This window comes from Vigna umbellata, chromosome 3 (assembly GCF_029865625.1).
Source record: "Vigna umbellata cultivar VRB3 chromosome 3, Vumbellata_1.0, whole genome shotgun sequence".
Classification (NCBI taxonomy): domain Eukaryota; kingdom Viridiplantae; phylum Streptophyta; class Magnoliopsida; order Fabales; family Fabaceae; genus Vigna; species Vigna umbellata.
Genome location: NC_142167.1, coordinates 20,100,276 through 20,119,807, shown reverse-complemented (window position 1 = coordinate 20,119,807; position 19,532 = coordinate 20,100,276). Strand labels below are relative to the sequence as shown.

Here is a 19,532-nt window from a genome sequence, read left to right as displayed (position 1 = left end):
TTTTTGGTTTTAGTCCCTCTTTCAAAGTAAGGTACATTTTAGTCCTCCTTCTTAAGGAAACTTTGATTTTAGTCCTCCAAAACTAACACCGTTAAAAACCAGCTGATGTGGCTAACGGTAGACTGACACAATTTTTTTTTGTCAGAGTTTATCAGCTTTTCTTCCTCTCTCTCTCCCTCGTCTCTTCCTTCAATCCCAAAACACAAAAGAGTAAAATCTTCCGGTCAAGCTTTTCTCTCGCATCTCCCATCACCGGAAGATTTTACTGTTTTGTGTTTTGGGATTGAAGGAAGAGACGAGGGAGAGAGAGGAAGAAAAGCTAATAAACTTTGACAAAAAAAAAATTGTGTCAGTCTACCGTTAGCCACATCAGCTGGTTTTTAACAGTGTTAGTTCTGAAGGACTAAAATCAAAGTTTCCTTAAGAAGGAAGATTAAAATGTACCTTACTTTGAAAGAGGGACTAAAACCAAAAACGCTTGATAGTATAAGGACTAAAAACATATTTAACCCTTTATTCTCTGAACCTTTTATCATCGAGAGGTTATCATACACAGATAATGTTTACACATATTTACACTTTTACCTTATCATTTTTCTTATGTCATTATCATTTTAGATAAACTAATTCTAATACTTAATTATGATGTGACAGAATGTATTTTCAAATTATGGGAAAGAATAATTAATCTTGCTACCAACCTCTCTGTGAGTGCCATATACCTTTTATAAATATAAAAATTGATCCTATCAATGACTTTAGACAAAGCAATGGGTGGTGTCAAGGGGCACACGGCCCACAATGTCCCAGAATTGAAATTCTGGACTCCTAAAAAGTATGGTCCTTCAGACACTCTCATGTAGATAGTGGCTAATGCTTGCTTGCTAGCTGCAGATCAAATCCATGCAACTGTGCCAATTGTTTTACATTTAAGAGCAAATATATTGATCATCCTGTTCCTACCATCTTTCTTCTCTTTGAAATTACTTTAGAAATTGCTCAATTTGTACATGGTTCGTGAGTGTTAAATAAAATATTGAAGCTACTTTTTAAAAAAAAACTAAAGAATTTAAAAAAAAATAAACTACTCACTGATAACTTTTAGATAGTTAACAAACTAACCCTTAGATGTCAACGATCTCGAATAGAACACTTAGCAGTAATCACCCCTTCTTTCTATTTAAAAGTCAGAAGCAGCTTTTTGTGAGCTCAAATTTAGTAATATTCCTAAACCCTCTTGATTGATTATTTTCTCAAGATGAGAAGCATCTTCAGGGTGCATCTTTTCATTCAGAAAAAAAAAAAAAGAAAAAGAAAAAGAAAAAAAAAAGATCCTATATATGATCATCATCATTACATCAACTAAAGTTGGGATTTGCAGCAAAATATGCTAACACTCCAACAAAAGGGGCATTAATGTACGTGGTAGGTTCAGATTGCCTAAAATCAGATCGATCATCCAGATAATCATCATTTTCGTCAGGTCCTCCAACAATGGCACCAACGAGTACATTAGGATTGGGATTTGTTGAGTTGTAGTAGATTGAACCTTCTTTGCATGCAATGAACTGGGGATGATCCTTGATGGAAGGCAAAGAAGAGGCACGATGATGAATACGTTGAGGATAGTAGTTGCTATAGCCAACCATGTAGGATAGTCCCATTGGGTTATCACCCAAAATGTAATCAACTTGTCTCTTAGCATGTTGGCGAAGAGTTTGTGCACTGACATAGACATTGCCACAAGTGATGGCTTCTGAAGTGTGTGTTAGGTAATTGGCATATACCAGTTCAAGGAAAGCAATTGAAGTTGCATGTTGCAAGTTGCTGCCTCCGGGTCTGTACACAAGTCCACCAGGTGTGTACTCCATGGTTGAGCTTGGTGATTCAGGTATCACTGTGCAAATGAAGCTCTCTGCTGAAGACTTGTAGGACTCAAGAGAGTACATGTTTCCTTCTATAACTTCCTACAAATTTCATAAATCTTTAGGCTATCAACGATGCATGGTAATTAGGTTTAATTCTAAATTTTGATTACCTCTATTGCATGAATCTTACCCCTAATTTTTAAATTTTTACACTAATTTCTAATAGGATGATATAGGTGTCTCAAAAAACAAAACGTTCTTTTATCATTAATTCAAAACAATATGCTTTGAATTTCTTAATGAAAAAACTCCATTGCGTGTTATAGCTATATTGAAAATTTAACGGGCCAAGAGAATGTAAAATTGAAAAATTTAATGATAAAAAAGGGAAAAAAAATAAGTGATAAAATTCAAAGAGAATAAAATTTGTAAGCAATGGGACTCTAGTAGGTGTACCGAAATATCTTCTATCGAAATATAAGATGTTATAATGCTGAGTTTGTTTGACAGTTTTAGAGTCAAGGAATTGTTTTTTTAGAGTTTTGATTTCCCTTACAGTTTTATCTTTAAAAACACTAAATATCAAAAGAAAAAGATATATTTAAATATTTTTTCGACTTTTAAATTATATGAGACTATAAACTATTCGATGTATAATAGATATGTTTGTATTATTTTTCAAACCATGCTTTCCTATAATCCACATAATTAAGGCTTTGGTTTAATTAATATAGATTATCAAGTGAAACTCCATATTGAAAAGCAACAGCACTTGGTTTTTGTTTGGATGTGTAAGAAAATATATAGATATGTAAGGACATAAATTTGGTGAATATAAAGTTGTGGTTGAAGTTTGTGAAAGAGTAATATGAGGGTGACCTTGGAGAGAAGGACGTTGAGGCCAGCATGCTTGTTGTCCCAACCAAACTCATTGATGGTGTCATCTGCACCAAGAGTTTTGCCATTGCTTTGAATGTAGTTCAGGAAATTATCGTCCTGCGTAGCTCTCCTTAGCCATGCAGCTCCCCATAACAGCTCATCCTACCATGTTCATTTTAAAATAACTTTAACTCACTCATCAAAACAAAACACAACTACCTCATCAAAACAACACACAACCAAACGTCATGGAGAGATAACTATGAAAAGCCAAAAAAATATTGAGCAATTACATCCACTGTGCTACCTAGCTACGGAGTGGGCACTGGGCATTATTAGCGGACCTAGGCACATGCATGTGACATTTTCCAACTACCAAAATTATCCACATGGCACCACAATTATAAGTAAACTTTTATTATTTTTTATTTAAATTGAAAATTTGTTTTTAGTGATTAATCTACTATAATTTTATTGCACAAGTTATATTATTAAAAAAAATGTAGAACTACATCAAATATGGTTACATATTGCAAGACTAAATTTATGTTTGGGTGGATACGAAGTTATTCTTAGACAAATTAATTGAATATATATATATATATATATATATATATATATATATATATATATATATATATATATAATATCAGAAGTCAACTATTTATTAAAATAATATCATCTCAATTAATTCAATTTTTTTAAAATTAAGTACTAAAACATGTACATAGTTTATTCATTTAATTAATGAGATAAACCTTTATTAGTCATTGATTAAAGAAAGTGATAGTGAAATGAGTTACCTGATAGCCATTAAAATCACAGTAATACGGGCAGGCATTATACTTGACATTTTCATGGTCACTGTAAGCACCCCTGTAGTTATCTGCAAATTCAAAGGCAGTAATAGCATTTCGAAGCAATGTCTCTGAGTAACCGGGGTCTGATGATCGGAACGCCATGGATGACGCTGCTAGTGCGGCGGCAGTTTCGCCGGCGACATCGGAAGCGGCGTTTGGTGCGTCAATAGCATACGTAGTCCTCGCTGTATCCATGTCCTCCGGCCTCTCCCAACAATCGTGATCTGAGTTTGGATCACCCACCTATGCCATTCACATCGCCCACCAAAATAATTAACTAAAGCATATAAGAATAAGAATAATTAACTAAGAATATTATAGTAAAATAAATTTGTAACATTGTTAAAAGTAATGAAAACACATAAATTACGCATGTCCACTTTTTTTATATTATAATAAAAATTTCGTTAAACTATGAAATAATTTTTTAATTATTCAAATAAAAATTTATTATAGAAGTAACTACAAAATAATTTGTATAAAAAACAATTATCGAAATCAATCATTGTTATAATTTAATCATAGATAATACTTTTAATATATAAATAGTGTTTTTATTATAAACAATTATTTAAATTTAAAAAATAGTTATTAAAACGATAAAATTGAAAATTAATTTTTTTTATCTTAAACAATTATTTGAATTAAAAATAATAGTTATTAAAAAATAAAATTAAAAAAAAATTATATATACCAAAAGAGTGAATCCCTCTAATAATAGTATAAATAATTCATGGATATGAAACTAAAGGGTACAGAAATCAGTGATCAAATGATTCGTAGTTCCACTTTATTCCTTTTTCTTTTTAGATAACGTATATTTTCTTCCTTCGTGACTAAGTATGACTGACAGTTATATTTTATTTATATGAAAAGTAACTTTTTATTCTCTATTATTTATCATCAGTAACGAAAACATCATCATATTGTAATTTTATATTCTTTTTATTAAAAAATATATTTTAAGTAAATAAGATTTTAGAGATTGTAATTAAAAGATAATGGACTGCTTTCGGCTTAATCCTTTCTCATTTTATTTCTACAATTAGTTGTTTAAAATATAAAACTTGTCACAAATTAAGTCATTTTGTTTTTCAATTTTATTATAAAAAAACATTTTAAACAAAATTAATCATCATATAAATGCTACCATACGAACTTATTAAACCATAAACGCAATGAAATATTAATAATAATATATACTAATAAGTATAATGAAATCCATAAATGTATCATAAGAATCAAATGGAAAAAGAAAAAGTTCTATTGTCAACGTCAGCAAGGAACTTTTTAAGCCTATGATTTCAGAAACTTTAAACATGGAAATTATGAACATGGCCCATTCATTGGTCCATCCTCTCTATATTGAGTGGAGTTACTTTCATTTATTATTCAAAAATACTTTAATTGTGCAACAAAAGGAAGAATACCAAAATGAGTCCCTATTGCTCCTTCTTTTATCTCAACTTTCTCTATAAACTAACAAGTGCTTGATAATTCAAACTAACAACTTTGTCTAATACATATATAAAAAACACTTAATAATGTTTTACTACTTATAAAGTTAAGTTAATTGAATCTACAATTATTGGTTTTCTAGTTGAAACTCTCCAAGCTTAACTTTTCAGTCCAAGTATGTTTAGTTGAGCTAATTCTACTGTCTTCTATTTAAAATCTATTGATCAAAATCAAATTCAACTCAACGGATGAACGCAAGTTTTATAAATCCTTCAAATCTTATCAGGATTTCAGTAAATTTGTTGCTTTTAAACTTTTGAAATTATCCGTGTCTCAAACGTATAAATTTATTTCATATCACCAAAAGTAAAATTCAATCAATCCAAAATACCAATTACTTTGGAATTAAAATTGAAATAAAAATAGATGTTGATGCAGTGAAGAGGAACTGGAAATAAGTAATTTACCTGAACGAAAATCCGATTGGGCTGCGAAAGAGTCTTGAGAAGATAATCAGTGGCCCAACGAACTGCGGCGAGGGCGTTCCTGAGGTCATTGGGAGGCATGACGTCTCCGAATTCCAGCACGCTCCAGGCCAGCATTGTGGTGGTGAAGGCCATCGGAAACCCGAATTTCACGTTGTCGCCGGCGTCGTAGTAACCGCCGGTGAGATCCGTGTTGTAGTTCCAGCCGTCACTGAGACCGGAGTTCTGTCGCCAACTCAGTCTCTGATCCTGCGGCAGGAATCCCGATCGCTGTCCCTCGAAGAACATAATGGCCTTCGACAGTGCTTCCCAATAGTCATGGCCGCTTCCCATTCCGATCAACGCAGCCTCAAACACCGCAACATAGAACAGGCTCCTCCACGCCTTCATTTTTCTCACCAATCACACACACTCTTCTCAACTCAAATCACATGCTTCCGCATTTCTCACTTGTTCGCTTCGGAGCTTTTATATTCTGTGGGTTCAATTCCTTTTTCTCTGCTTCCTTTTCGTCCTTAGCTCTGCACTCGCAACCCAACTCAAGTGTTTATTTATTTTACCTCGTGGTATTATATACGCTGTCTTAGATCGATTCCGTTTGTCGTTACATTCCCGCTTTTAACACTGCACCAAACTGGATTCTGGCTTAATCAAATCTCGCTCTATGCAACTAATCCGACAACATTGTCACACGTCATCTTTATTAGGAACGCTAATTAAAGTTATAATAAAGAAGAATATTATTTTACCTCTTTCAGTGATCAAGGGTAGGGAAAGAAAAGACCACCTATATAAATATCCATACTGAAGAGATAGTGTCTTATTTTTGGATAAAATTCTCAAAAATTTGCTTTAGGTATGATTTCAAAAAAATCTCGTATCTCGTATCCCTTATTTTATTTAATGTGAAACGTCGTTTGTATTTGTGTCCTAACATTAAGTTGGTCACATTAGTTTTTCTATAAACTGAATGTTTATCACTTTTTGTCTTTCATATAAAAATATTTTTTTTCTGCGAAAATCTAATAATCACTACACGGGACTAAATTAATCAATGCCACACCAAAATGGTTATTTACATATTTCAAGAGATTATCGAGATTAAATGGAGAACTTTTAATATATTATATTCTGCACTTTCTTACAAACAACATGCTTTCAAGAAAGCATGTCCCGCACTTTAATATACAGTTGAAGATTCAATTTCTATCGGAGCAATTAGAAGCTAGTATTTCTAAAGCCTTTTATCGTTAATAGACACGCGTCGAGCTGGAGTGATTTTATTAATTTGTCCATAAAAATGAGAAATGCTTCCCTGTTATTAGTTAATGAGCTAGTGATTCCAAAAGGAAGAGCGGCTACTGAGAACATAAATGTTCTTTATTTCCCTGTTCGTGGTAGCACAAAAAATATGCTCTCTTTCTTTTTTTTCTTTCTTATTTAGTGTTATCAAAATAATCAATTTTTCCATAGAAAATCAATACGAATGTGCATTTTACTTCTTACAGCAAGAATTCTCTTATGCTTAACATTCTGCAATCCTCCAAATAAAACTTAATCTCGATACTTTGTAAACCTATTACAATGGATGATTAAGCACTTTCATTGACATTCAAGCATCAACTTAGACAGCAAACATTCGATTCTAACAAATGAAAGAAAAAAAGGACCAAGTATGCCATGTCAAACACATTGGTCCATTTGAACTTTTACTATCAATTCAATAAAAAAAACAATAGGCGACTGTCAAACCAGTACCAATATTGGGGGTCCACATTGGAAGACCACAGGTTATCGAACCAAAAACACACTCTTCCGTATATCAAAATCCAAAACTATACACATAAACTCGCGACAGAAAACAAAATATTTTAAACAAATTCAGAATGTGGTATAGAAAGTGGCCATTGTGTAAATATTATTTATAATTCAATTACCTGTATAAAAAAATTGACCTAAGATAAAGAAAAAATAGCCAGTATGCAAAATTGAATTTATTTCCGACGCGAATTAAAACAACAGTAACCTTCGTTGGCCTAGATAGAATGTCGAAGTAGTTCTATAATGCACCTTGCACATCAGGGCTGATGATCGGATTCTAAAATCGTCTTAAGGGAGCATGGATTTACCAAACATGCAAGGTGTATTGTAGAATTAGTTTAGAATGTCATTTAGGAGATCTTTCACGTAGTTACCCGCTCTGTTCAAGTCTTTGGCAACACCGGATACCACCAGGCCTGCATTTCTTTGAAACCTGCAAATTTAGAATCTTACGGTGTTAGAATGAGCTGCATCCTCAGTACTCGTGTAGCTAGCCGGCAAAAACGTACAACAAAAGTTAACTCGTGTATGCTAAAAACTTCCACTTGCCTGTTGAAGAACTCGGTTGTACGATTTGGAGGGGTGTATCTTCCAGGTTTAGGAGTACCATGTTCATCTTCAGGACAAACAAGACATAAATCCCAGAAATGAAAAGGCACAATAAGTAAAATGCACAAATAAAAGAGATGAAACTAACTAAAAATAACTGAAGAATCTTAACTAATAAAATAAGTAATCAGCAAAACCATGAAAATCATTTTTAACATGAAACAGTTTCTTTCTAAGTACATAACCGCAACTAATAATTGTCATACTAACGACTTTATGTTATACACTGGCACATAGGTCTAATTCTCTAATAGTCTCTTATTGTTCCTTCTACAATACACTTCGGTTATTGAGAACAACTCGATAATGTTGGAAACGTACACAACGCAACAGATAAGATGTCCAACTGGTTCTATGACTTTGCAATGAAATTCCAGTATAAATGTTTGCCATTTTGGGAAAGTTATCATTAATATAATGAAGAAAAAAAAATTAATCATCTCCAAGATCAAATAAAATTCTCCAAATATGTTTGAAATGATGAATGATTGAAAAAGAAAGAAATAACCGAGAAGTCTATAACTATAAAAATAAAAAATAAAATAAAAACTAAGAATTTCAATACCTTCAGTTTTATGAGTAGCAGAAACATGGCCAACAGCAGGATTTGGTTTCTCTTCTAAGACAACCTGAAATATATGTTAATAGTGTCAAAAACTGAGACCACATTTATCGTCCACAGTTTAAGTGATCACTGCTGCACCACCGCATCCTCACTTTTTCACTTTTTATTGTTATTTTTTTTTGAGAAATGCGAGGTTGCTAGCAACAACCTTTTAGACTCTTCACTATTGGGTGGATGGAAATCATGCGAGTTCCCCCAAATAATAAATGAAACCTATTAGACAAGCAGACCCAAATTACTTAAGTGTCTCTGCATAACTATTAATAGTGATGCTATGGTTTTAGCAGTTCTCTTTTATCTTTAACGACTTCACAAGTTGATTATTTGTTTCCCTCCTGTAACAAATTGTTGCTTGTGGCATGATATATGCAGCTTTATATTACAAAAAATATGAGCCAACATCCAAGAAATCCATGGAACAGCATAAACCAGGTTTTAGAAAATAAATAAACTACAATGGAATGGCAATCAATATATATAACCTCTAGACCAAGGCAAAAGGGCAATTTCGCCTTTTTATCTTGAGAGTCAGCTGAAGAGTCTTTGTCGTCTAAGTAAACGGAGTACCCAATACAGGCATACTTGAAATTTGCAAGACTGCGGCCCTCTTTCATAGCTTCCAACTCAGTTTCTCCCACAAGAAAAGGGGGTACTGGTTATATGAATAAGAACATCAATTATAGACAAATATTAAAGGCTTATAATAAACAAATATTAACCTCTCATGAGCAGAGAAAATTATAGACAATAAACCCAATCCAAAAGAAACATAAACTGCAATATCTAACATAAAAAATAAAGTACTCACAAGTAGTAATAGAATAATTTAGATAAAGGTTAACTGTGAAAAAATGGTAGTAATGACTAACAAGTATACTGACTAACTAAAATGACAAATTGAAGAAGTGAGAAATAAAGTAAACATTTTAAACCTACAGGATTGGAAATCTTAATAGAAAAATTTGCATGTTTATTGCCACAACACAAAAACAGCATATATTAGACTTCCAAAAAATATTAAGTTTCAAGATTATCAAGTGCATGAGTAAAACTTTAATCAAAGTTCGTAATAAAAAAGGAAAACCGCATAGAAAATATACAGGGGCGAAATTCTTAATAGAAAAATATGCATGCTTATTGCCACAACACAAAAACAGCATATATTAGACTTCCAAAAAATATTAAGTTTCAAGATTATCAAGTGCATGAGTAAAACTTTAATCAAAGTTCGTAATAAAAAAAGGAAAACCGCATAGAAAATATACAGGGGCGAAATTCTTAATAGAAAAATATGCATGCTTATTGCCACAACCAAAAAACTATACATTAGGATTCCAAAGAATATTAATTTTCAAGATTATCGAGTACATGTGAAAATTTTGAATGATAGTTCGCAACAAAAAAGGAAAAAGGAAACAAAATAAGTTTTAAATGATTTTTGTTTGAGCTATAAATGATTTTGCGTCTGCTAAGTGCTAACCCGGCTCCCTCTCTCGCCACAGACTACTATTGATGATTTTTCTCAGTAACACATAACAGGATGAGAACAAATGTCATCTTAATCAATTTCAAATGATTTCTGTACAAACTAACTGTCACAGCAAGCAAATAAGAATCCAGCTGCAACTCAATTCAAAACAATAAATGCAATGTCATCCTGAATAAATTGTTATGCATCAAACTACAACTAAAGGAATAGGTACTCCACAAAAATAAAAAATTACTCTGCTAAATAGATATCAACATAGCTCTGAATTAATATATACATTTACTTTGCTCAGAATACAATGTTTGAATTCAGTAACAAGATTTTAAAACTTTCACCCACAGAATTTCATTTCATGCCCCTTCTATTTTAACTGATATAATTTTTTTCAAGAATCGAACCAAACGCCAAAAAAATGAATTGTAGACCAAGAGAGAGTGACCTTGCTGGAGCGTTCTGGAGAAGCCCACGCATGTGGGGTTTTTGGATTTGGTTTTATAAACCGATGAGTAGTAGGCGCATCCCTTGCACGATTTTCCTATGGATCCTTTAGTGGTATGAGGCGAGTTAGGGTTAGGGTTTTGATTGGAATTTGGATTTGGATATGGATTTGCATTTGGATTTTGATTTGGGTTACCGTTGGGAATGGGATTCTGAGGTTGATCACTTCCTGCTCCTGAGGCTGCAGCTTCGTCTTCTGGGATCGTCATCGTCGATTGGGATTGGATTATTCGATCTTCTTACTCTGTCAAGTTCCCATGTCTGTTTTTGATTTCAATGTGGAAGCAGGGGAAAGACACTAATTCTGCATAAAACAAAGCCATAGATACAGGACACCACATTGCATTTTGGGTTGGGCTTTGACTTTGTTAGTTTTGGATCTTATTGCGAATCCAAAGAGTGTTACTTCCTACACCTCCCCACTTTTCTCTCTGTACCCCCACATCTAAAAATCATGGTACTTCTTCCTGCACCACCTGGTTCTTTCCGCACCTCTGTAACTTATTTAAAAGGCAAATATACCTTTATTTTCTATATTATTTTTTTCCATGTCTTTATGGCTGCCCCTTATTCATTTTCTTCTGTCATTATTCTTTCAGTCATGTTTTATTGTTATTATATATTTTCTATTTTCATACTTAAAAGAAACTAATATATCACACTATATTATGAGGAAAGAATTTTTTTCAGTCTTTACCAATAATTTATAAATTGTGCAATTTAAAAAAACTATTCAAAAAATGACATTCATATTGCACAATTTAAAATACTTTTCTATAAAAGATGAATGTGAAATTAAATTATTTTTTCATACAAAAGATTATTTTTTATTGTGAAATTCAAAAGTACAAAAAATAAATTCAAAAGTCAACAATTATTTTTAAAGTGTATAATTCAAAACTCAAAAATAACTTTCAAATTACATAATTATAAGTAGAAATATTTCTAAATTTTGCAATTTTAAATTATATAATCTAAATTTTTTTTTCCATATTATACTATCTAAAACTTTTTTTGCATCAAAAAATAACTTTTGAATGTGTAATATAGAATAAATTTATTCCTTTCAAATGGTACAATTTAAACAAAATTCAAATTGTAAAAAAATAAAAAACTTTAACCCATAAAACTAAAGTGAAATTTTTTATATTTATTAAAGTAAAAGAAAAAAGTACTTATCTTAATTTCCTGAAATTATTCATTCACGAAATCATTATAATATTCCACTTTAATAATTATTTATAATTTATTATTTATAAACAATGATGTAAAAATATAGTTAATATTTTTTATCCGCAAATATTTTATTAGTGTATGTATTAAACTTATGATACTCTTTTCATCAACCTTTTAAACCTTTCAAATTGATATTATATTTTTTTAATGTTAATAGAACGAGGGAACCAAATTTTTTCTCACCTCCACTTTTATTACTAAACTAATTTTACAATTTTACTTTTTTTTACTTAATCATTTCTTTACATTTCACAGTATTTATTTGCTTTACCCAGTAATTTCTGACCTTGTGTAATACTTTTTTACCTTAATTTACATTTTACGATAAGAACATCTTACTTGCTCTACACATTTATTTTAATTTGTTATATTCACTAACTTTATCTCAGTTTAACAGATTATACTATGTTTACATAAAATGTTCTTAATTTACAAGATTGTGTACTGTTTTTAGCAGTTTTATATGTATTCAGAAGTCATAATTAAAAAGAACAAAAAAAAATTGTATGTACTATATATTAAAAGAAATAAATAAATTGAAAAGAGATCATGATACTTTTATAAAAGATTTTGGAAATTGATTATTAGGGTAATGGTGATTGCCTTCTCAAGTAGGCAAGGCCTAGTGTTTGTCATGTGCACATGAATTATGGTGTTTTTCATTTGGATTATTTTATTACATACTACCTCTTTGAATGGAGGGTGCTTCTAAGTTTGTCTTGTCCTACCAGCAACTACCTCTCACATGGACAACCTTATTTCTTGCTTTTTCCTATAAGCAATTTTTATAAGATTTTTAAGAAAAAAAAACACTCCTTTTTAAAGTGATAATTATTTTATTTACAATTAAATTGGTTTATAGTTCATAAACTTATACACAAAATTCAAATTGATTTTTGAATTAAACTTTAGTTCTCAAAATAAATCAATATAATTATTTTAACTTAATTATATTATTTTTTTATATGTTAATTTATGTAATAAACTGTTATTTGAATAATTATTTCTTCGTTAATACATTCAAATATCAACTAAAATATTATTTAACACATAAAAAAGTTAATATTATTAAGTTAAATAAATTTTATTTATTTAGTTTTTAAGTTTAAAGATAAAAATATATTATATGAGACCAAAAATAAATTTTAATTTTATATCTAAATTTAAAAAATAAAAATATATATAACCCTTCTATTTATAAGTTTAATATCAAAATCTATTCAACCTATATACGAAAAGATGTAGGTAGATTAAGTTATGCAAAAGTAACCGTAAATTTAAACTTTATATACAATATAGATGTGTCAAAACTATATATAAGAATGATAATCTCAACCATTAAAAGAAGACAGATCTAAAACAAATAATTACTAATATATATTTATGCATCAGGGGTATCGTCATAAAAAACTTGCTCCACTTTCACCTCATCACTCTATGCTCACACCCTACTAGATGATCATAGCCAAGATTTAAGCACAAGTACATAAAAACAGTATACAAACACAAGGGTAAGTGAGATACAAAACAAGTCATGTAACATTTAGAATAAGATATATATGAATCACATATAACATACATCGATCCACATAAGGGTAAGCTAGAACGTTGTGTTAGAGTCACTGGAAACTTACCTTGAAGAAGCCGCAACTCCGCTGTTGTGAAGAGAACGTCGTTACTACTGCATCCACAAACGGAAATCGTCTTTCCACAAGGAGGAATAAGTTTCCTCTTATTGCTCATTTTCTCTCACACCAAGGTTTTGCAAAGAAAGAAAAAAAGGAAAAGAGAAGAGTGACGAGGGAAGAAGAAGAAAAAGGAGAAAAAAAAGATAAAAAAAAGAAGAAAAGAGATTTATAAGAAAACCTAGGTTCTTACGCATAACATAAAGTAATCTTAACCTGTAATTTTTTTTCCTTGTTAACTCACTATTAGGAGTGTTTTTATTTATTTATATGTCATTATATTTATTTTTTTAAAAATCAGTATAAAGTTTTTAAGTCTATACAGAAAAAACTTGAAGTTTCATTAACTCAAATTAATTGTTGTTTGACGTCAAACTCAATAAGTAAACGTTTACCAGATCAAGAAACCAGAGATGTCTAAGAGTTTGTGTTTGCTTATATGTAAAAAACACATATATGGTCGTAATTTTAACAGTATATATTACATTTTGTTGTTTTAGAATGGAAAGTTGTCGCAAGAATTAGTAATTAAGGATTGTCATATTGCTAATAATGACTGAAAACAAATATTACAAAAAAAATACAATATTTAATTTTGTAAGACTCTAAATACAATATTTCCTTTAATCTACATTCGTTTCCTTTTTCTGTTCGGTTGCATGATATTTTTTTGTTGTAACAATATAATATGTGAGATGATTTAGTGAAATCATTAACAACAAAGTTAAAACAAACAGATATACTTAAATAAAAAGTAATTTCTTTATGAAATATTCAATTTGAATGAAAACATTATTAATTTGAATAATATATAATCAAGTTAAGGAATTTACAAATTGAAATATTTAAAAAATTATATTTTTCAGTTGACTACTGGAAGTGAGTAACTTATATCTTTGTCATTTTAGTTACTAGTTTTTATATGTTAAAAAGTATGAATTATTTAATATAAAATATAATATTGAAGTAATAAAAGCCATTTGACTTTTATACTAACCATAATATGATATTATATTAATTTCAAAAATTGACCTCTCTTAAAATATTAAATAATAAATAATAAATAATATGATAACCACATCATCCAATTAAAAAAATAAACTAAATAACCATAATTTAATAAAAAATATAATTTTTTAATATCTAATAAAAATTTAGTTAAATATACTCTATAAACTATAAATGATAGATACGAAATTACTTACAAACTATCGCCCACCTTACTCTTTTTATCTGAAATTGATAACAAAATAACACAAAACAAAATAACATAAAACAAAATAATAATAATAATAATAATAATAATAATAATAATAATAATAATAATAATAATAATAATAATAATAATAATAGTAAAAATAAAAATAAAAATAATAATAATAATAATAGTAGTAGTAGTAGGCATGTGAGAGTCATGTGATCCTCTCCTTCATTCACTTTGCAAAATAATCATTTTGTTGTGAACCACTTAGTTAACTCATGCAACATTTACATGTTTACATCTAACTTTCAAAACTAATTAAGTCTTAATAAAAGACAACTAGTACTTACATTAACTACTAAAAATAAAAATATGTGATTAAAATGTGGACTAAAATAATAATACATATTTAATTTCAATTATTATAATAATAGCAAGTATTATAGAAGATTTTCTAATGACCAGACTACAACAAAACGTAAATCAAACTCCACAAATCCTCTAAAAATTTGATTTCTTTCATAAATATAAATAACATTTTTTTTTCAGAAAAAATAAGGTGGGAGTATATTTTTTATATCTTTTTCTATAATAGTTGGTAATAGAATGTGTAAAGTCATCAAATTTCCATAATTTCTTGGCAGCATGCCAAATTTTTAAGTTCACATACTATTAGAAGCAATTTTAAAGGTGGAAATAGATTAGAAGCAATTTTAAAAGTGGAATTAGAAAGTGACACATAACTCAAACCTATGTAGACACATAACCAAATATAGCAATCTATATCATTACATACATTTGTCAAATAATTTCTTTAGCTGTTCTCATTAAACGCATTTAATTCAATTAGTTAACTTTAAAAAAAAATTATCTTAGTATTGACTTATATTCTAAATTTCAACTACTTTATAAACTAATTTGGTCCATAAACACCTTTGATTAACTTCAATCCCTTCACTTTTAATTATTATTATTCTTATTATTAGTAATAATAATATCAAAAAGTGACCAAACCTAACAATAACAACCCACAAAACTCCAACAAATAAAAAAAGTAGTTCATCAACCATTGATCAATAAGTGCTTTTTTGACCCTTTTTGGAAAGGATTATGAATTGCAAGTGTTTTTTCTTACGTATACTAAAAAAAAAGTGATTTTCGTAAATCGTGGTTATGCCATGGTTTTGTTTTGTTCCTTTTAAAAAATGTATTCTCGTGATAAAAATCACGAAACCGATTTTTCGAAACGTAAAAATTACCCAAAGAGTTATGCGATGATAATTTCTTGGCAACTTCCTCGGGGGACTACCATGCATAAAATTCCAATCTTAAAGGATTTAAAATAAAAAGGTGATTAGATTTTGCGAAAATTATTTTCAATATTAATTCTCCAACTACATCATACAAATTGTTTAATAATTAAACAAAGATAAAATTACGAATGATTAATGTCGTCTTAAATTTTAAAATAATCTAATAAAAATAAACAGTTCTAACACTTTTTATCCTAAGATTATTTAACACGATAACATATTTTTCAAAAAAATATTTCACTCGCTTAATTAATGTCCTTAACTAGATTAAAAAATAAAGAAATTTTACCTTCAAAAGGAAAAAGGAAATACAACCATTTTTCGTAAAGTATAAGTCATGTCTCCTAACCATTAAACATGGACATGACTCACCATTGATGCGTGTAGCCACAAACACAAAGGTAAAGATGGAGTACTTTCAATCTTTTTCATAGGATTTTTATTTTCACCTTAATCTACTTATAAAACTCTCCATATATAATATACTTCATTGGTTATCTCATAAAAAAATGCATTTGAATGAAAATGAATTAATTAATTAGGAAAAAGAAAAAGGAATTATCTTAAAAACAATCATAATAAAGTAAAATAAACTTTTAAAAAAGGTAATATCAATTACTCCCTCTTTTACCTTTAATCCCATATTTTAAATAGATTTTTCATTTAACTATTATTTTAAAAATTCAAGTTAAGATTATTTTATATTCTTATCCTTCACTTTAAAAATCATCAATATTTTATTAAAATTAGAAAAATTATTGATTTCTTAAAATAATTAAGCCATAAGAAAAAGAGTATTAGACTTTTAAACCTAAAGTACATTTTTCTTTAAGTAATTAAAATTTTGTGAGTAGTTTGTATATATATATATATATATATATATATATATACACTATGAAAGGTAATAATAGAAGGATAGAACAGTTTGAATGGTCTGAAATCAAGCCAACCCAACTTTATTGCTTCAATCACTCTCAGCCCCACCTTTCCTCTCTCTTTCTTTCTCACTGCACTATAATACATTCATACATGCACAAACTCAAAATCATGAATGATTCTATCAAAATTCAAAAGCCAAAGTATGGGTTACAAAGAGAGTCAAATAAAATATCAACTCAACTTGACAAAAGTAGATATATATAAGGCCAAGAACAATGTTCTCATAAATTTTTAATTAATTTTTCTTTTTCTGGATTTAACCATATCTCATTAATTAATCAATTAAAACTAGGCTAGAAAAATGTAATACAATAATCAAGACCTTCCTAATGTCTGCTACCTCCCTATTTCACTACTACTAATTTAAATCACTAATTAATCACTGTGGAACAAATACCAAACCGGTTCAGACCGGTTCGTTGACCTAATCTACTCTATTCCCTAAGGAACTATTAATTCAAACAAAACTTAGACACGGTCCTAATAAAAATGTTGTTGCTCATTCAGAATTAAATTTCTGCCTTGGAAGTTTCAATTCTGATCAGAAAAAACATTTAAAACACCTAATAAATTGTATCCAAGTTTGGTGTGCAAAATTCAAAAGCTTGGGACCAGTTGAGGCCGGTCTGAACCGGTTTGCGGTTCGCTGGTCTCCTTTCTACGCCTCATCTCCAACACCTTACGATGGCTATTTGAGTGAATATCGCCAGAGAAAGTTGGGCTACAGGCCGGTCTGTACTCTGGAAAAAGCCGACCGGACTTGAACCGAACCCCGCAAGCGTTACAGAGTGTTTTGGGCCCCAGTGGACCGGTCCTCCACTGCGGCGTTTTCTGCACCTGGCAGTGGCTGCACCGTCGCTGAAACTGGGTCCCAATTTGGGCCTCGGCCTTTTTCTTCTGCTTTTTAGCCGTCGGCTCGCCAAACTCAACGGAGCCAGCCAACACCGGAAAACACAAAGACGGCGGCGACACCGTAAAAGACCACACGCGAGCGTTGGGCTTCCTACTCTTTCCGGTTCTCGGCCTTCTGGGAATCGCTGAACCGTTTTGGGCCCGTCCCGGTCTAGGTTTTGCTTCGGCCCATACCCTTGTTTGTTCCGAAGGGACAGGGTACAAAAGAGAAAGCTCAGGGAGAGAATCGTCTACAAAATGAGAAACCCATTCCAGGTCCGCCACATCATCCGCCTTCAAAATTAAACCCAAACGAAGCATTATTCCTTTTGTTTCTTCAAAATACAAACAAACAAAAGATTGTTCGAAATAAATTTAATTATATTTTAAATTTTATATAAATTAAAAAAAGCAAAAAATACGAAGAATAGAAAACTCACAGGAACTGTTAATTCCCCGGCGAAGACGGAGTCCGAGTCGCCAACGCCGCCGCCGGCGGTGGAATTGGAATTGCTGTCGTCTTCGGTTCGGTCCTGCGAGGAACCGGAGGTGCTGTCTTTTTCCTCGTCTTCCTCTTCCTCGTACACATCGAAATCCTTTCCAAGCTGGAATTCGCCGTTGGAAAAGTCAAGAAGGTCGTCGACGGAGAAATCTTCGCCGACAACAATGTTGTTGGCGTTGAAACAAAAAATCTCGTCGCAGATTGCTTGCGGGAAGATGAACTCTGTCCGCAAGCTCGTTTTCAGCGCTTCGGCCGCCGCAACTTCCATTTTTTCTGGTTCCTACAGACCTCAAAGCTATTATTGTGACGACAGAATATAATCTCAGGTCCTAGATTAATGTTTTTTGTGGCAAACACGAACGTTGTTGAAGATTTAACATGTTTAATAAATTTAATAAATTTTTACCTGCTTAGAGAAAAGAGAGAGGGGAAGGAAAGTGCAGTGGAGTTTCCTTTGGTTTGGCGAAACAGGCGTCTGAGGTATTGGTTTATCTTTATCTCTCTTTGTTTTTGTTTTGGTCTCTTATAATAAGTGAGTAGTAGCATTTTTTTTATTTAAATATGGCACTACTAAATTTTCCTCGAGGGTCATGCACTTCTGCACTCAGGGCGTGACATTTGGTCAGGTGGTGGGGCTTGACTATTATTGGTCTCTTTCATTTATTTATTTTTTTATATTTTATTAGGGCTTTGTGAAAATTCGAAAACTATGCTACAATTCTAATCTCTAGAAACTGGCTGGCCCGGTCCAATTCTACGTTACAAACAAAACAAAACCGAACAAAACGTTAAGGTCACATGCCGGTTTTGACTATTACTTTTATTAATTTTTGCAAATTGCATTGCAGGGTATGAATGAAGCGTGGGTTTGACTATGTGTGTGGAGTGAATTGAAATGATGAAATTAATCAGAATTTGGCGCTGAAAGTTTTCGAAAACAAAAGATACCATGATGAATAAACCTGGTGGGTTGCGTTGACACAACTTTTGAGTGTTCAAATTTGAAAAGAAATATGTATAATGAGCGTAAAGGGGAAACACAGCGAAAAGAAAACACAGAAATGGAGATTAGCAAAAACTTTGCTTCAACGCGTTAATCGCGCCTCGTGATGTGCCAAGTTCTGGATTATTTTTCCCGCTATTTTCTTTTCTAATTCTCCAATCATGCCACGT

At 30.9% G+C, this 19,532-nt stretch overlaps 3 protein-coding genes across 5 annotated transcripts; all 3 read right to left on the bottom strand.

Moving 5' to 3' along the window:
• Positions 1-1,313: 1,313 nt before the first annotated feature.
• On the bottom strand, positions 1,314-6,187 carry LOC124835078 (endoglucanase 24-like). The gene is made up of 4 exons (XM_047309956.2): positions 5,533-6,187; positions 3,551-3,850; positions 2,748-2,909; positions 1,314-1,967 (listed from the first exon to the last, which is right to left on the bottom strand). Exons 1-4 carry the CDS (start codon positions 5,938-5,940, stop codon positions 1,359-1,361), a joined length of 1,479 nt encoding a protein of 492 aa, XP_047165912.2. The 5' UTR covers positions 5,941-6,187; the 3' UTR covers positions 1,314-1,358.
• A 1,252-nt stretch (positions 6,188-7,439) lies between these two features.
• Positions 7,440-10,893, bottom strand: LOC124835088 (altered inheritance of mitochondria protein). Its single transcript, XM_047309967.2, has 5 exons — positions 10,534-10,893; positions 9,088-9,257; positions 8,546-8,609; positions 7,921-7,987; positions 7,440-7,804 (listed from the first exon to the last, which is right to left on the bottom strand). The coding sequence occupies exons 1-5, from the start codon at positions 10,799-10,801 to the stop codon at positions 7,705-7,707; spliced, it is 669 nt and encodes a 222-aa protein (XP_047165923.1). The 5' UTR covers positions 10,802-10,893; the 3' UTR covers positions 7,440-7,704.
• Positions 10,894-17,161: 6,268 nt separating this feature from the next.
• Positions 17,162-18,907, bottom strand: LOC124835098 (GATA transcription factor 7-like). Of its 3 annotated transcripts, none has more exons than XM_047309978.2 (3): positions 18,766-18,907; positions 18,298-18,639; positions 17,162-18,151 (listed from the first exon to the last, which is right to left on the bottom strand). In XM_047309978.2, the coding sequence occupies exons 2-3, from the start codon at positions 18,625-18,627 to the stop codon at positions 17,564-17,566; spliced, it is 918 nt and encodes a 305-aa protein (XP_047165934.1). In that variant the 5' UTR covers positions 18,628-18,639; positions 18,766-18,907; the 3' UTR covers positions 17,162-17,563. The 3 variants fall into 3 exon arrangements, with proteins under 3 accessions (XP_047165934.1, XP_047165948.1, XP_047165940.1); XM_047309992.2 differs by having other exon boundaries at positions 18,298-18,654; positions 18,766-18,873; XM_047309984.2 differs by lacking the exon at positions 18,766-18,907 and having other exon boundaries at positions 18,298-18,752.
• Positions 18,908-19,532: the final 625 nt, after the last annotated feature.

What these genes read in the sequence shown, in the direction of transcription:
- LOC124835078 (XM_047309956.2), bottom strand. Translation starts at nt 5,940, where the DNA reads ATGAAGGCGTGGAGGAGCCTGTTCTATGTTGCGGTGTTTGAGGCTGCG. An exon ending in GTGATTTTAATGGCTATCAG is followed by an intron (nt 2,910 to 3,550) that starts GTAACTCATTTC and finishes TGAACATGGTAG; the next exon opens with GATGAGCTGTTATGGGGAGC. An exon ending in TCAACGTCCTTCTCTCCAAG is followed by an intron (nt 1,968 to 2,747) that starts GTCACCCTCATA and finishes TGAAATTTGTAG; the next exon opens with GAAGTTATAGAAGGAAACAT.
- LOC124835088 (XM_047309967.2), bottom strand. Translation starts at nt 10,801, where the DNA reads ATGACGATCCCAGAAGACGAAGCTGCAGCCTCAGGAGCAGGAAGTGAT. An exon ending in CCTTTTGCCTTGGTCTAGAG is followed by an intron (nt 8,610 to 9,087) that starts GTTATATATATT and finishes CATATATTTCAG; the next exon opens with GTTGTCTTAGAAGAGAAACC. An exon ending in ACAACCGAGTTCTTCAACAG is followed by an intron (nt 7,805 to 7,920) that starts GCAAGTGGAAGT and finishes CTAAATTTGCAG; the next exon opens with GTTTCAAAGAAATGCAGGCC.
- LOC124835098 (XM_047309978.2), bottom strand. Translation starts at nt 18,627, where the DNA reads ATGGAAGTTGCGGCGGCCGAAGCGCTGAAAACGAGCTTGCGGACAGAG. An exon ending in CCGGGGAATTAACAGTTCCT is followed by an intron (nt 18,152 to 18,297) that starts GTGAGTTTTCTA and finishes TTAATTTTGAAG; the next exon opens with GCGGATGATGTGGCGGACCT.